General features: G+C 33.6%; 1 protein-coding gene across 1 annotated transcript in view; it reads right to left on the reverse strand.

Annotated features, from left to right (window-relative positions):
• Positions 1–10: 10 nt before the first annotated feature.
• LOC145327225 (uncharacterized) overlaps positions 11–17,316 on the reverse strand; it is a 27,772-nt gene continuing 10,466 nt past the window's right edge. Inside the window, exons 7-11 of the mRNA XM_080170808.1 lie at positions 17,130–17,191; positions 16,321–16,388; positions 10,735–10,878; positions 4,207–4,254; positions 11–1,698 (exon numbers count right to left, since the gene is read on the reverse strand). Coding sequence (XP_080026934.1) covers positions 1,656–1,698; positions 4,207–4,254; positions 10,735–10,878; positions 16,321–16,388; positions 17,130–17,191 — 365 coding nt within the window. The 3' untranslated portion in view covers positions 11–1,655. The remainder of the gene's footprint in view (positions 1,699–4,206; positions 4,255–10,734; positions 10,879–16,320; positions 16,389–17,129; positions 17,192–17,316) is intronic.

Consider the following 17,316-nt stretch of genomic DNA (forward strand, 5'->3'; position numbering starts at 1 on the left):
ATAATATATCACAATAATTTGTATTTATTCTATTTTCAAGGGAGTATGTATGAAAGAAAGCAAATTACTAAAGCAAGAGACTTCAGCTAGATTTAGGTCTTTATACCTTGTTTCTGCTTTAGTGATGAAGTTGAAAAATTGAAATTTTATCCATATGATATCTCCCTTTTTTGGCAAGCTCGAAAAAGTTAAATTAAAAAAAATGCATTGTATCACAAATAAATGACTGCAAATAGATTTCCAGTATGTCTTCGAAAACGATTTATATCTGGTGGATTAGAACCGGTTCTCAGCAGTACTGAATAATCATAGTTAGTTTCGTAAAACAGACATTTTTCTACAAATATTAAATAAATATTTAATCAATACCAGTTTTATTAGCTCGAACATTCAGTTACCTTGCTGCTCACAAAACTGGTTTAAATCGCATAATTTTTCATTTTTAAATCTGTGGAAAGCTGTCTATGATACGATTATTTTTAAAATACATGGCACATAAAAAGGACGACATACAATCTAAGAAGCACAACAAAGATTGTCATTTTCTCATTTCAATATTTAAAGCTTATTAGTAAAGGAGGCCTGCAGGAAATTGTACACTTGTTTCTAAACGTAAATCCTAGTGGAAACTGAAATTCTATACCTACCGTTATTTTAAGTTTTTTTGTTGTTATTGAAGCATGAGGTTTTAAATTTGTGGTATTTATTTAGCAGTTACAGCGGTGTATTTCCTGCAGGCTTCCTTTGAAAAAATACGCCAAAACCTGTAATTATAATATTAAGATACATGAGCTCTATAATTTAAACATTGGAGAGCGCTCTACAGTATAAAAGAGAACAACAGTATTAATATGGTTAACATATTATTGTTACATAAAAGCCTATTTTAATATAAAATAAAATTAGTGCATTGGTTTTGTTTTTGGCTGGGACAATAGTAATGTAAAAAGACGAAATAGTTTAGAGAATTTTTAAAGTTTAAATATCTATTGTATTACCTACCTATTCTCTACCTATATATTTAATGTCATAATTTCACTCACAGCAAATTATGTAACTTAGTCATTAAGACAAATTTATTAATTTCCACTAAATAACCCTTAGTTTTCATTGAGTTTAAGATCTAAAAGGATAATGCAATGGCAGATAAATTGATATTCAACCCCATTGATTATATACAAAATTATCCCTTCTATAGACTACAAATAATGGTTGAAACGTTTGGACACTCAACTTAATTCACGAAACAACAAACATCCAATTAAAGAATGTCCCCTTTCTCCATGCAGATAATGTCTAGTAATTAACAAAATTCTTCAAAATATTTTGCAGTTATAAAACCTGCTTTGTTTGACAAACAAAATAAATCTATTAGTATTAATATGGACAGCTTTTCAATTAAAAATAATCAATACAAAAATTTTAAACTGTTCATTTATGAAATAAAGATTCATGCAGCAAAAACAAGTTAGGTTGATTTTTTGCAATAAACTTTAATCAACGCACTTTAGCAATCTAAAGATAAGAATACCTTATATTGTTAAAAATCTACCATTGCTAATAAAAATCCTCGATTTTATGTTTTGTTTAAGTAAATACTACTGGCATTGAAACTAAATATATATATTATGAATTCTGTTAGCATAGTATCTTGTTTAAATAGCTGGTAAATCATGTCTGAATGCCAGCCGTGCCAACCTGAAATAAAAAAGAATTTCTAATTTCAACACGAACTAAATAAAGTAGTAAGGTTGTTTTTGTCTGATGCTTTAAATTTCGAATGATTAATTTCTACATTTTAGGGAATCATTAAGTAAGTCCTGGGTTGGAATTATGTTTTTTAGACAAAGGGATAAAACAATTATGATGTACACTCCCAATTATAGTACACAAAATTAACCCTTCTGTGATGTGCAATTAGTGGTTGAAACGTTTGGAAACTCAGCCTAACGAACCAACCAATGAAAATTCAAACAATTAGTGGTTGAAACGTTTGAAAACTCAGCCTAATGAACCAACCAATGAAAATTCAAACAATTAGTGGTTGAAACGTTTGGAAACTCAGCCTAATGAACCAACCAATGAAAATTCAATAAAAGTCCCTAAAGTTGTTAACCCAACGAATAAGAAAACGTTATTAAAAACTTTGGGAACTAGTGTAATAAACAATCCAATGTCCACTCCCTCCCTGACAAAAATATATAGATATTTTATCTCAATATAATAAGGGGGGGGGGGGGGGTTTAATGCAACAATCTCGTAATCAATGTATAAATGGCACTTAAAATTCGAATTTTGATCTAAAATTCTGCATGAGTAATCCTTGGTAGGTCTATTTTCCCTAAATTGAACAAAAAAGTTAAAAAAGTAACGGCTAACGGCTCAGCCGTTTAGCCGTTTTTTGGCTATTTTTAGGGCAAATCTGTCATAAATTACGTAGGAATCAACTTTTTGAAGCATATTTTTGCTTTAAATCATGTGAAATGATACAAAAACAACATTTTTAGATTTCTATTACCAGTAACTACCGGCTGGAACCGTTTGAAAACATTTTGGAGCAGAAAATAGTATTATGTGGAGATAAGTTTTGTGATGATTTGCATTGAAAATAGCCAAAAAAAATGGCTAAACTGCTGAGCCGCCAGTTGTTAGCCGTTATTTTTCCAACTTTTTGTTCGATTTAGGGAAAATAGACATACCAAGGATTACTCATGCAAAATTTCAGATCGAAATTCAAATTCTAAGTGCCATTTATACATTGATTACGAGATGGTTGCATTAACCCCCCCCCCCTTTTGACCAATAATAAGTAGGAACTACGCAGTAGGATGATAAAATATTTTGTTTTAGTTAAAATATTTGTAACTTTGTATTTAACCAAATCTTTTATTTTCAACTAGCGGCTTCGCCCCTAGCCTCTAGGAGCTTTGCCCCAAGAGGTGATTATAAAAAAAATTAAGGTGAAATTCGTAAAAGGACCAAGGAAATCTTCTGAAAAAAAAAAATGGGGGGGGGGATTTTTTGTTTTTTTTTGAGGGGAAAATAGCCTAATTCACCACAGGACCAGTAGGTATATACCCTGAAAAGTAGAATCCAATCGGTTCAGTGGTTACCGAGATCTTAAGCTTCAGACGGACGGACGGACAGGCATCATTCTACTTTGTATTATAGATTAATGTTATCATAAGAGCAGATAACATTAGATAGGCTATATAAAAGTAACAGGATGTTTTTATGTAGGTCTACTTAGGGTTGGCAATCCGTATCCGAATCCGGGATCCGGAATCCGCCCAATTTTTAGCCAATTTTGGAATCCGGATCCGAATCCGTAATCCGCTTTCTTAATTGGTAGGCTTAAATTAGCGTCTTGAGGTTTTTCTATCAACTCCGCCTTCTTGAAGACAAAGATTATCATGCATTATAAATCTGGTTCGATTCTCGGAAGTGAATTATAGATAACACCAAGAACATTAATTTTTAGGATATATGTAGCACTTAGATTTTTAATTTAAAAAAAAGCCTTTTAAAATATTGCTAGAATCCGGAATCCGAATCCGGAATCCGCCACAAATAAGAATCCGGAAACGGCAGGAATCCGCCTTTTTTTGACGGATTTTTGTAAGAATCCAAATCCGGTCAAAAAATTTGACGGATTGCCATACATAGGTCTATTACAGATGAACAAATCATAAAATTTTCAACAAAGTTTTTCTTTAGTCCAAGGCAGGTTTTAGACTCTAATAGGGAAGAGGGAAGTTATCATACCCGCAGAGGAGATCTGGACCCCTAGATACTTTTGAAAACAAATAAATGTGTGTTGGGTGTTATCCCACTCCCCACAATGAACGAAGAAACAAGTTTAGATGGTAGAGAATCTGTTTAATCTTTTTTTTAGTCAACTAGAAATACCAGGGATCTTAAGGGATAAGACAATGGCCGACAAATTGATGTACATCCCCAATGATGTTACACATATTACCCTTCTCTAGATGACAGTTATTCGTAGAAACGTTTGGACACTCAACTTAATGACCTAACAAATCAAAATTCAATAATAGTCCCCAAAGATGTTTAGCCAACGAATAAGAAATCGAGTTTATATAAAACTTTGGGGACTAGTATAATAACCAGCCCAATATCACATCCCTCCCTGTGAAAATATCTATTTATAGAATAGCTGCACAAGTGAATATTTACATATCTAACCTGAGAGCAGTTTCATCTAATTTTCTATCAAGAATAACATCACGATCCCTGAAAAAAATACATCAAAATATTGTTTTAATTTGCAGAAATTGTCATCATATTATAAAAAGCAATGGATGTAGAATTGCGTGGAAATTATGACAGCGTATAAAATTGTCGTCAATTTAGCTTGCTTACATGGAACTCGTTTATTGGTCAGTTCGGTCATCCATTCAGAGTGGAGGAGATGGGATAAAAGGGGAAAATAGATGTTTTAGCCTGCTGCCTGTTTCACATTTAAGAAAATCTGGTGTAAGATCCAAGTAATAATATATCCATTCATTAAGTAGTAAGGTTAGTTTGTCTCTAGCTTTAGATTTCCATAACTACAAAACAGATTATAGGTCCAGGATTGCTTTTAGCTATTTTTCAGACTTAAGTCTTTGAATGGTTTTAGGTTATTTAATGCCTTCTAAACCTACCCCTTAGCTTACATAGCCCCTAAATGCAAGTTGAGCAGCAACTCTGAATATCCTATTATATAAAGTAATAGGCTTTTTGTTTGTAGCGAAGGATTTCACTAACCGCTGAACCGATGTGGTTTTCATTTAGATTGAAGCTTCTTATAGGTCCTGGGATGGTTTTAGGCTATTTCATTTATAAAAAAGTCGTTGTGTGGTTTTAAGCTATTTTTCTGCCCTTTCATATCCCTTCGAAAATCCCTAGATATTAGGGACGCATCCGCTAGTAAAGTATATTGAAACCACAGATTATCTTGACTATAACTAACTTTTTATGAAAAATAAAATAAAAATAATCTATATTCAAAAAAACGTCTTATATAACATAGAGGAAAACAATTGAATTTGCTGCTTTTTTATTACTTCCTAAAATGATAAACTGAATGAAGAAAGAAAAGAAAATCTAATACAGAAATCAAATCTATATGGAAATTTAATGCTTCCAATTGTCGACAATATTTTAGAAATCATTGAAATTGCTTTGTACCTTATGCAATATGAAAAAAAAAAGATAAAAGCATAAAGAATACTAGGTAGGTATATTTTGTAATAAAGAAAGTTTCAAAAGTTGCTATTTTTATGGTGAATATGGAAGTGGAATGGATGTAGAACATGAATGGGTATTATGACAAGGGAAACATTGTCAATTTAGTCGCTATTACCCCTCTCATGTATTGTTCAATTTATTTATCCAGTAGGAGGGGAAGGGATGGGGTAAAAAGGGTGGATCGTTATTTAAGCCCGCTACAAGTTTCACTTAATTTATTAAGAGTACATGATAATATTGTGTAAGATCCAAGTAATAAAAAATCCATTGAAAATACACCAACTCACAAAGTAAACATTTAATAGGATAGGTATTTTGATTTATGGAAGCCAAGTTATAATAGATAGGTAGTTTAGAATTGATCAAAGCATTAAGTCGGGCTCCCCAGAGGGGCTTCGGGCCTGGAAGGTGTAATCCCGAGAGGGTTCAATGCAATGGAAACCATTTATAGTTTTATGAAAAAATAAGAGAATATGTATAAATTCATCTTTGAGGTTATCTTTTCTCCCACAAATAGCCTTAAACATGTCCAAGAAGGAATAAATAAAACACTGTGAAGGAGAAATCTATTTTTTAAGATCTTATACATACATGTTTCTATTTGTAATTGGCCAATAGAATAAATTACCTAATCCAAAACGTGTTTCAACTAACTCATGTGAATATAATCAAATACAAAAACTAATTACAGGGAAATATTTTTCCTTCTTTTTAAAAGCGAAGCTTTTCTATAATTAGGGTCGGTCCGTCCGTCCGTACGTCCGTCCGTACGTCCGTCCGTCCGTCCGTCCGAGATAGATAGCTTTTATTCATTAATTTAGGCATGTTAAAATTGTCCTATCGATTTCAAACTTTGCATGATGATTCCTGTAGTAGTTGGGCACGATTTAGAAAGCGTAGCAACTCTATAATCATGACCAAAATGTCCGTACGTCCATTTTAAACATGTTGATTTTTTTACTTTTTTAACAACAAATTTTTATGTGATCTTATAATCCGATTGGTCTGATTTTTGGTATATTGATTCCTGGGAATACAAAGTATAATGTAATGAGCGAAGCAACTCTATAATCAGATCCTAAAAATGTTAGTATGTCCATAAACATTATCCTGAATCAAGCGTTTTTAAAAAAAAATTACTCACAATTTTGCTTTGACTCTTATACATTTATATTATGATTATTCAGTTCTGACACTATACAAGTGTTAATGTCCGTTTGTCCTACCGTTTCAGTGCTTCGCTTTTATGGATGTTGTCATCCTTGTTTTTTCTTCATTTATTTGAGATTGAGTTATAGGTGAGAAAAAACAATAATTCACAAAAATAATCAAATAAAAGTCTTCATGTAAAAACTTGTGATAAAAAAATTTCGCTTCTAAGAAAGTTCTTTAGAATTTCTACTTGAAAGTCTCGGAAATGAATTTCACTTTGGGTCAGTATAGTCAAAAAAAAACCTATGCTTACATAAAAGTAACAGAATGTTTAAAAGTCAGTCTGCCTCTCTGTTGCTACCGACGAATTTATTTTTGAAGGGGGAGGGGGGGGGGGGGAAAGAGGCACTTTTTTGAGGGGCGATTTTTCTTTGAATGGTGGTGGTACCCTCCTTAATATAGTTAAAAACCTTCCCAAGACCTATGAGAAGCTACTTTGTAGAGGAAAACCATATATCGATCCAGTAAGATCTTTCGGTACACAAAGACAGATATCATGTTACTTTTATTAAAGGATTGAAGTAGTCTAGAGGGTTAAAGTAAAAGAAACTAAGTTTCTTAAGAATAGAAATACACCAATTTATATTACAGTTATAAGTACACACCTCAAAATGTTAACAAACCAGAAATATACTATTTCTACCCTGTCAACAGGGTTTCGTATCCGCATTAATTTTTTGCGGATCCGGATCCTCAAAATTTGGTCAGTGCGGATCCGGTTCCGGATCCTTGACAATAAAAATAAAATCACCAAACTTTTCAAAATATTTTTTCTTTAATTCGAAGTCAAAAATACTTTTAATTTTCAAGTCTGACCCTAAACCTTAAAGATTGGCTCTTATCAAGAGAATGTCTGAGATTTTATATAAATTTAGGTAGATTTATCCATTTTTTCCCGCATTTTTTTGAGTCCAAGGATCCAGATCCGGATCCTTGGACTCGAAAATATGCGGATCCTTGCGGATCCGGATCCGAAACCCTGCCTGTCAAGTTGAAAAAGAGAACTCTTTATATCAAATACGGTTATAAAATACACACACATAGTGTTAAATACATTTCACATAAATATACCAGTTAGGTACTCGCATAGATTATTGTATTAAGTAAGCAGTACAAACCCTCACATCATTTTTTGGTTGTTGTTGTCAATAATGGATTTATTGAATCTTATACCAGATTACTCTAATAAAGTGAAACTTGCAGCTGGATAAAATAACTAACTGACAATAATTTATGTCCATGTTAACAACCTAAATTTTGTCCCCTATCATAATATCACGTATATTTTGTCAATATGTGATTCATCAAAATAAGCTATCATAAAAGAATATGAAAAGGACATTCGTTGGTGCTTGCTTACATGTGAAGACCGGAGCACCGAAAACCCCCCCCCCCCCCCGCTTAGTTTTGACAAAAATCAAAAATAAGGGGGGGGTAGTTTTTTAATGTCTGGAAAACGGCAAGGAGGAAAAAAGCACCGCAAGGCAAAGAATTAACCCCCCCCTTAATTTTGAAGAAAATCAAAAATAAGGGGGGGGTAGTTTTTTCACGCCAGAAAGTTGAGTGAGGTAAATCAAGAAAATCCAGTATACCAGAGGGGAAACCTTATTACAGGGATATTCATGTTTTGGGGCATAATTTCCTTATTTATTGACTTTGGCCAGTAAATAAGGAAATTACGCCCCAAAACATGAATATCTCGTAATAAGGTTTCCCCTCTGGTATACTGGATTTACTTGATTTACCTCACTCAACTTTCTGGCGTGTTGTACAGTGAAAAAACTACCCCCCCCTTATTTTTGATTTTCTTCAAAATTAAGGGGGGGGGTTAATTCTTTGCCTTGCGGTGCTTTTTGCCTCCTTGCCGTTTTCCAGACATTAAAAAACTACCCCCCCCTTATTTTTGATTTTTGTCAAAACTAAGCGGGGGGGGGGGGGTTTTCGGTGCTCCAGTCTACCACATGTAAGCAAGTGCCCATTCATTTCTGGATAAAAAAGCAACTATAGGTACCTAATAAGTTTTTGATTCTAAAACAAAATACATTTAACTATTGCATTTACTATTCTCTGATCTGTAAAAGGGGGAATTATGTGCCTATTAGATTTGGGAATTATTGATTTGTATTTAAGTAACAAAGGCGTCTAGTACATTTCAAAATTATCTCCATGAACCTTCTATTATTGTATAATCTATTGATAGATCTAACTAGTGTATATATAAAGTTTAATCAGTACATTTCTTCATGAATCAGCACATTGATGGACAAAATGTACCTGCACTGAATATCAAATATTTACATTCACTTTAAAGATGTGAAAATCTTGACAACAGTCTTGAATTTAGATTTGGAAAATATTGAAAAGTGAAAAATACACGGAGGAAGGAGACATTGGGCTGGTAATTACACTGGTACCCAAAGTTCTATTAGTTTAAATATTATTTTTTTTAGAGTAGAACTAGTTGCTTCGCCACATGGCTCTAGGGGAGGACAGAAAAATGGATCGAAACCATCCCAAGATATTTACAAAGCTTTCCTAAAAAGTACAAAAACAAAAACGCTTTTCTAGAAATTGGGCTTCAGACAAAAATCCTAACTACTTTATATGATACTAGCGGCTTCACCCCTAGCCTCTAGAGGCTTTGTCCCAAGAGGTTTGATCAAACAAATTTTTCGTTTTTTTTTTTTTTGAGGGGGGGGGAGGGTAATTTCATTTTTTTGAGGGGGGGGGGGGGTAGGGGTGTTCCACCCCCCGAGAAAATAGTTATAAACCTTCCCGGGACCTATGAGAAGCTACCCTGTAAAGGAGAACCCGATCGGTTCAGCGGTTAGCGAGATCCTTTGGTACAAACATACAAACACACAAACACACAGACACACAAACATCCTGTTACTTTATTATAAGGATGATAGTTTAGCGCATCATATTCTAGAAAGCATTCTGTGGATCGTTTGTTCCTTTTCTCTGTTTTGAGTAAGTTTTTATCTGCGTGTGTTACCAACCCCTTCAGACATGACAAGCAACAAGTTTTCAAGAGTAGGCATATCCACTATAGAGAAAGTGGACCATCCATCAAATAACCCCAGACTATCTTAAACTTTTTGTAAGGAATAATGTATTTATAAATGTCGTTTATTGGTCAATCTGGACTTCCAGAAGGAGGGGAGGGGTTGTGGTAAAGGGGATTGAAGGGGGGGGGGGCGTTGTTTTAGCCCGCTGTTTGTTTCACTTTATTAGAGAACATGAAAATCTGGTGTAAAACCCATTAATATATTTCATTTTTGTATTGGCTTCATTAAGTCTATGTCATATTCAGAAGAGCCACTCAAGAACCAAACAAGGGTTCCCCCTCCCTTCTATTTTACCCGAAAATAAAAGGATGTAGGGGGTTAAACTTACGTTATAAGTGATAATGTCTAAAATCAGAGTTTCTTTTGTACCATCATTTCACATAAAAGACATGGAAATAAAATAAAACCACCTTCCCACTCCCTAACAAAATCTAATAATAAACCTTATGGTTATATTATTTTAAACGATAAAAGTAAAGATCTTGGTAAATTCCTTGCCCCGATACATGCCCAATGCAAAACCGTGCGCTTGTGGGACTTTTAGAATAAATGCGTGCAACTAAATCAATGGTCATTTGTCTAGAAAGGATTTGCAATATTTTAAATCTTAACGAGAAAATAGTACATAAATAAACTGTAGTATTGTTACTCTACAAAATCTCTCTAGCCGAGACAAAGTCCACGAATTACAATACACACAAAACATTTGGCAAAATATGGTAAAAAGAACAATGTTATGTGATTCTCTTTATGTAAGTACTAGCGGTTTCTCATCTAACATCTAGGGGCTCAGTGTTCTAAGTGTTAGGGGGATGCTAGAAAATAGCCTTAAACCAAAGACTTATCTTAAAAATAAATAGCCTATAACCATCCAGGGATCAATGTGAAGCTTCCTTAAAAAGGAAAACTAAATCCGTTCAGCACTTATTGAAATCTTTAGCTTTAGACAAAAATCTTACTAGTTCCTAATAGGATATGCGGTTTTAATCAGATATAACAAACAAAGGAATTTATTCGAATAAACATTTGGTTATTTCAGCTGTATTTGGATGCAACGCTTCGTAGTATAGACGACCTTTTAATTTGCTTACGTTACAGCGTTATCAGGACAACGAATGGCAGAAAATGATTAAAAACTTTAAAAATATCAGCATAATTAACTGTTCAATGTTACCCACCCCTCTGCAAAAATCTATACCTGAAGCGTTTCAAAGACAACTCTGTAATTTTTCTACATTCATCAACTTTGAGGTCGCGGATTTTTGGACAATATTCGCCAATTCTTTGGAGGCCAACATCGTTTATTCGCCAGCACCCGGATATATCCAACACCTCTAGTTCACTGAAAAAAAGATGATATTGTAATTCTCATTTAAAAGTAACAGGATGTTTGTCTGTCTAAGTGTAGCAAATGATCTCGCTAACCACTGAGCCACTATGCTTATTCTTTACAGAGAAAAACACGGGTTATAACTATTTTGGGGGAGAGTACCACCAACATCCTAATAGAAATCACCGCAATAAATCATGACCCCCAACAAATTATTGTTTATCTTTTTTTTTGAAACTAAAACTGTTGAATCGAACACCCCCACCCCCTCCCCTTTAACTAAGTGCCCCAAGAGGCCTAAGAGAAGTATCCACTAGCCTTAAATAAGAAAGTAGTTGATGGTCTATTACAGCTTATTCCAACAATGAAATAAATTCGGGGGGGGGGGGGGAGAATCACGAAACCTATACATGATTTTTAGCTGTCGGCGAGGGGTAACACACAGTAGAATTGACCTTTTTACCTGCCCTCCAAATAATATTTTAGATTCATTTCACTTGTTGGCTATACCTGGCTATTTCTAGGTTTATTAGAAAAAAACACGCCGTTCCTGATACGGCCAAGTTTTATTTTGCGCAGAATACAATGATGACAAAAAGAATTCTGACAAATTAACAATAAGGCTTTTAATTGCTAAAAACCCTTTAAGTGACCTTACGTTTTTAATTTCTCAAAAACCCTCTTACCCTTTTCTATTCCTTTTGTGTAAAGCATACAATAAATGGAAGCACTACAATATTATGGTAGAAATAATAATTTTACGCAGGGATCTAAAGGGATATGACAATGGCCTATAAACTGAAGTACATCCCAAATGATGATAAACAAAATAAACCCTTCTGTAGATTAAAATTAGTGATTGCAACGTTTGAACATTCAACACAATGTACCCAACCAATCAAAATTCACTGAAGTCCCCAAAGTTGTTAAGCCAACAAATAAGAAAGCGCTATTATAAAACTTTGGGGACTAGTGTGATAAACAGCCCATTATCCCCCCTCTCTCTATAAATATTAAGAGCTAATTTGATAAAAAGGTTAAAAAGAGCGTAAAAAGCTTATGAAACGCTCACATGGATTTTTAAGTTTCTAAAGCGGTATTCAAAAATGAACACGTTTACTATATTTTAAGTTTTATGAATAACAATTAAGTATTGCAGCTATTCTTTAGTTCACAAACATTTTAAAGTTTAAATTAAGAGATTTTTTTATTGGAGGGGAGGGAGGGGGGCTGGATCAATAGGTACTAAACTTGTCCCTTAAAATTAAAGAACGGTCGGTCTAGTCATTTACGAGATATTAGTAGAATACATAAATACAGGCGGACAGATTGTCGAATAGTATTATGCTACTTAAATATCCCTAAATACAAGTAACAGGATGTCTATCTGTCACGAAGGATCTCGTTAACCATCGGCCAGTTATGGTTGTCCTTTAATAGGAAGTTTCTTATAGGTCCTAGGAAGGTTTATAACTATTTTCGGATAGGGTTACTCAACTTTCCCAGGAAAAATCACCCATAGAAAAAAACCTATTTAAAAAAAATGCTATTCAAGACTCTGACATTACCCAGTGCAAAACAAACTTAGAAACTAACAACTTCTATTTTTTTTCTTGGATTTTCTTATCCTTTTTCTATTAAATAAAATAAGGAACAATGAAAAAAGTTATGAAAGTCTCACATGTTTTTTATTCACACAAAAATAATTTGTGTTACAATAGAAAAAAAAAAGTTTACCGGTATACTGTTGTAATGAATATAAAATGCATGGATATATAGACAGGGGAAAATTAGTCCTCAATTTAGGTTGCTAATATGGAACTCATTTATTGGTTAGTTCGTTCATGCAGTGGGAGTATCGTTATTTTTGCCAACTGTGAGTATCAATTTATTAGAGAACGTAAAATCTATTGCAACATCCAAGTAATAATATATATCGATTACTGTTATTCACATCAGGGAGTAAGGGAGGGGACAATGGATCGAACGGGGAGAAGGGATAAGGGAAGTGGTTGCAAGGGAAATATACACTCGTTGTGTTAGTTTGGAATGTAGCAGACGGGGAGAAGGGAGAAGGGAGGTGGGGGGAAGGGGCAAGGGAAATAAACAGAATAAAAAGGGGCAGTCATATTCTTGCTAGCAGCTGGCCGGGTCCAATAATCTTGTAATATAAAAATCACACCAAAAAACCTCAATATATTTCATCAAAAACAAGTTGTGATTTCACTTTACATGACGCTATGGAAATCTATCATTCAATTAACAATCCCATTATAATTTCCTACAAATTTATTGGATTAAACTGGATTTCATGCCCTTTCTTTGATAACTCTTATATTGAATTAATTGCCCATTGTCCCCTCCCTTACTCCCTGTATTCACATCCACCTTGAAAATTCAGGGCGACCACCGCCTTTTTGATATTAATATTGAAAATAACGTACTACAAAAAAATTACAATGAACACAATAACGTACATTTTTTGAAAAAATAACGTACAATAACGTACCATATAACATATATACATCTATAATACAAAGTAGTACGATGTCTGTCTGTCTGAAGCTTAAAATCTCAGTAACCACTGAACCGATTGGGCTCTACTCTTTAGGGAATATACCTACTGGTCCTGGGATTGTTTTAAGCCATTTTCTTGTGGGTTGGGACACCCCTCCCCCAAAAATGAAAAATACCCCCCATAAAAAAAAATTCTTTTTAAAACTGAAATAAAAAAAAGGAAAGTTGAGTTTGACTACCCCGCCTCTCCCCCCCCCCAATTTGTTTTTTACTTTTTCTTTATAAATCTAAATAACACCTCTTGATTAAAACTCTTTGGGCAAAGCCCCCAGAGGCTAGGGGCGAAGTCGCTAGTATATCTATAATACAAAGTAGAACGATGTCTTTCTGCTAGTATTTATAGAAAGTAGTATACATTATATCAACTTTTGGATTCAAATTAAGGAAAAAAAACCTTTAACTATAAAATATCAACATCATGTGTACATTTTGATCTGAAAAAATCAGTTTGTAAATTTCTCATTTACATAATTTATATGATATAAAAATATGGGAAGACATAATTGAAAGTTTATGTAAATTACATTAAATATTTAAATGGCGTGCTTCGCGCGCCGGAAATTTTTCTACCCCCCTGATATCTGTTTTGGGTGTTAACTACCCCCCCTTAATTACCTTCCCTAAAAAATTTACCCCAATTTAATCATGTAAATAGTACCAACTAATAATGAGGTTTATATTCATTTATTTAAGTATGATTAAATATTCCAGCATCTTCGCCCCTAGCCTCTAGGGGCATCGCCAAAAGAGGTATTGTAAAGTTTTTTTTAAAGGGAGTTTCTCCACCTCACTTATTTGTTATATTTTGCAAAAAGAAAAAGAATTTTTTTTGGAGGGGGGGGGGGGGGGATTCTTTGCCTAAAACCACAACAGGACCAGTAGATATATTATCTGAAGAGTAGAACCTAATTGGTTCAGCGGTTACCGAGATCTTAAGTTTAAGAAAGACCAATAGATAGACAGACATCGTTCTACTTTGTATTATAGAAATTAGTATCTCATTCCTATAGGTACAAGAAAACATAAATATCAACTAAAAATTATCTTGCTAACTGATGAACAAATATCATACTCTTTTTAAAGTTTAACTTCGCATTGTCCTGATAAGGTTTGTAATTGGTTTAGAGGATTTTTTTTATATTTACTGAAATGCTTGATTGAGTTTTTTTTATTTTATGGAAGCTTCACTATGACGTCATAAATCCCAGGATAAATTGGTAAAATGGCGCGCGAAGCGCGGGGAATTTTTTTGGTAGTTTTTATGAAATACAAATACATTAATGATTAGTGATTACTAATACTAATCATACATTACAGAAAAACGTACAATAACGTATGCTGAAATGTTCATATTGTACACAAAAATCAATAACGAACAAAAACGTACCAAAAAACCTAAAAGTGGTGTTCAATATGAACATATTGAACATAACGTACATAGTGGTCACCCTGAAAATTAAAAATATTGACCAAAAGTTTACGAAACACGGGGAGGGAGGAGACATTGGACTGTAAATTACACCGGCACCCAAAAATTAAAGCCATTTGTAAGTGACTTGATCATATCCTTATAATAAAGAAACTGGATGTTTGTTTATTTGTCTGTCTGTGTGTCTGTTTGTACCGAAGGATTTCGATAACCGCTGAATCGATCGTGTTCTCCTTAACAGGGTAGCATCTCAAAGGTCCCGGGAAGGTTTAAAACTATTTTTGGGGAGGTTACCCAAGACATAGCTTACACCATGCATCTATCGGCGAGAAAAATATTTTTCGTAAATAGCTGAAGAAACGATTTTACATGTCCCTAGAGGCCTCTAGGGGCATAGCCGCTAGTATAATAATATAGACGTTCAGGCGAACATCAGTTAAGATGAAGTTGCGCTTTTGAAAAAGGATTATATATTTTTCACAAATCATGTTTTTCTACATTTGTTTTTCCTATTTGTCAGACACAAATCTGATATTGACAGGAAGGGAGGGGATATATTGGGCTGTTTATTATACTAGTCCCCAAAGTCTTATAATAACGTTTTTTTTTATTCGTTGCCTTAACGACCTTGGGGACTATATTGAATTTGATTGGTTGGTTTATTTAGTTGAGTTTCCAAATGTTTTAACCACTAATTGTAATCTACAGTAGGAGTTATTTTTGTGTATCATTATTGGGGATGAGCATCAATTTATTGGTCATTGCCTTCTCCCTTTAGATCCCTGTGATATTGAGATGTGTTTTGCTTATGAGGATCACATGTTAGAAACACATTTCAGTTAAGAATCATTGTTTCTTATTATACATAATATCAATTAATTTGCATGATTTTCTTGCAAGCAGAATCGTGCTTATTAATATTTAAATCTTTTGTCCTGTTCAATAGTTTGTGTTTTAATTGGAATTTTGCATTTGTTGTACCTCAATATTTCAATGAATTCATATATTTCTCTTCTCGTATAAAAAATGGGTAATTACTTTGGTCTTCATTCTCATTCATGATTTTCATGTTCTTTAATAAAGTGAAACTTGCACGGGCTAAAATAACGATTCCTCCCTTCCACCCCCTTTATACAATCCCCTTTCTTCAACTGGATAAATGGACACTGACAGGCCAATAAACGGGTTCCATGCAAGCTAAATTGAGGACAATTTTTACCCCGTCATATCTACGAATGATAAAATCCATAAAAGCAAAACCTCAAATAAGATGGTCACACCAACTAACTTTATTAAATATAGAGTAACAACGCATAAAATATTTACATTATTTATAGAAGCATTGGTTTAATTCGATGGTAAAAGCCTATTGCCCACCCTTATAAATATAATTTCTATGAAACCATTTATGTTTAATGTTACATAAATAAAAAAAATAATCTACCTACCTTAAGTTATCGGCAATAGAAAAGGCAGATTTGTCTGTTAAACTGTAAACCTTTCCCACTTTTAACACCTGAAAAAAAATTTAAAGGAAATTTTTAAGAGGATAACGCCATATATTTCTTTGACCATGTTGACTCGGTGAGCAAAATGCCTGTATTTTGCCAAATTTTGTAGTATATAAAAAATCTGTTGTGGAGGCAACTTTTGAATGGTGATGTTAGCCTTTGGAACCTCTAACTCAAAATTGAGGAAAAATCCAATCAAGATTGTATAAAACTACTCAAATTCTAAAACCATCTAACAAAAGATAATGTTTAGGTATAAAACTTTGGGTACCAGTGAATTTTAAAGTCCCCTCTCTTCTACCTTTTAATATATGTCGTAGAAAAGTAAAATTTTAAAGATAAAAGAAGTAGGAAACAATTAACAAATCTTAAAAATGCTTTAAAACAAAAGAATTTCAAACACAATGTCACAGGGGTGTTATATTCTGCAAAATTGACCTTGCTAAAGGGGGGGGGGGGCGGGGGGAAATAAAAATATGTTGCAGGGGGAAAAAATGTAAAAATTAAGAGAAATGAAAACATTTTATCCATTTTTCTCCCCTCCTTGTTAAAAAAAAACTAAAAATGTGTGGGATGGGGAAAATATGAATAAAATATAGAGTTCGTAATTTTTCCCCCATTTTTCCCCTTACTTTCTGAAAAAAAACCGGGAGGGGAAAAAAATTTGCAGCAGGGGAAAAAATGAATCTTGTGCAGAATATACACCCCTGCAATGTTATTGTATAATGCAAAAAAATAAGGGTTACCTTAAGTTTAGGAAAATTTGAAACAAACATATCCAGAACATCATCTGTTAACTCCCAACAGCCTAAAAAATGGGAAAATATAAAAATGTGACTTTACTACCTACCTACTTACATATGACATTTAATGTATCCGAGAATAGTTATTTATCGAATCGTATTATAGACAGATTTCGCGGATATAAAATGA

The sequence above is a fragment of the Acartia tonsa genome, chromosome 8, assembly GCF_053477335.1.
Source record: "Acartia tonsa isolate MP-2025a chromosome 8, ASM5347733v1, whole genome shotgun sequence".
Classification (NCBI taxonomy): Eukaryota; Metazoa; Arthropoda; class Copepoda; order Calanoida; family Acartiidae; genus Acartia; species Acartia tonsa.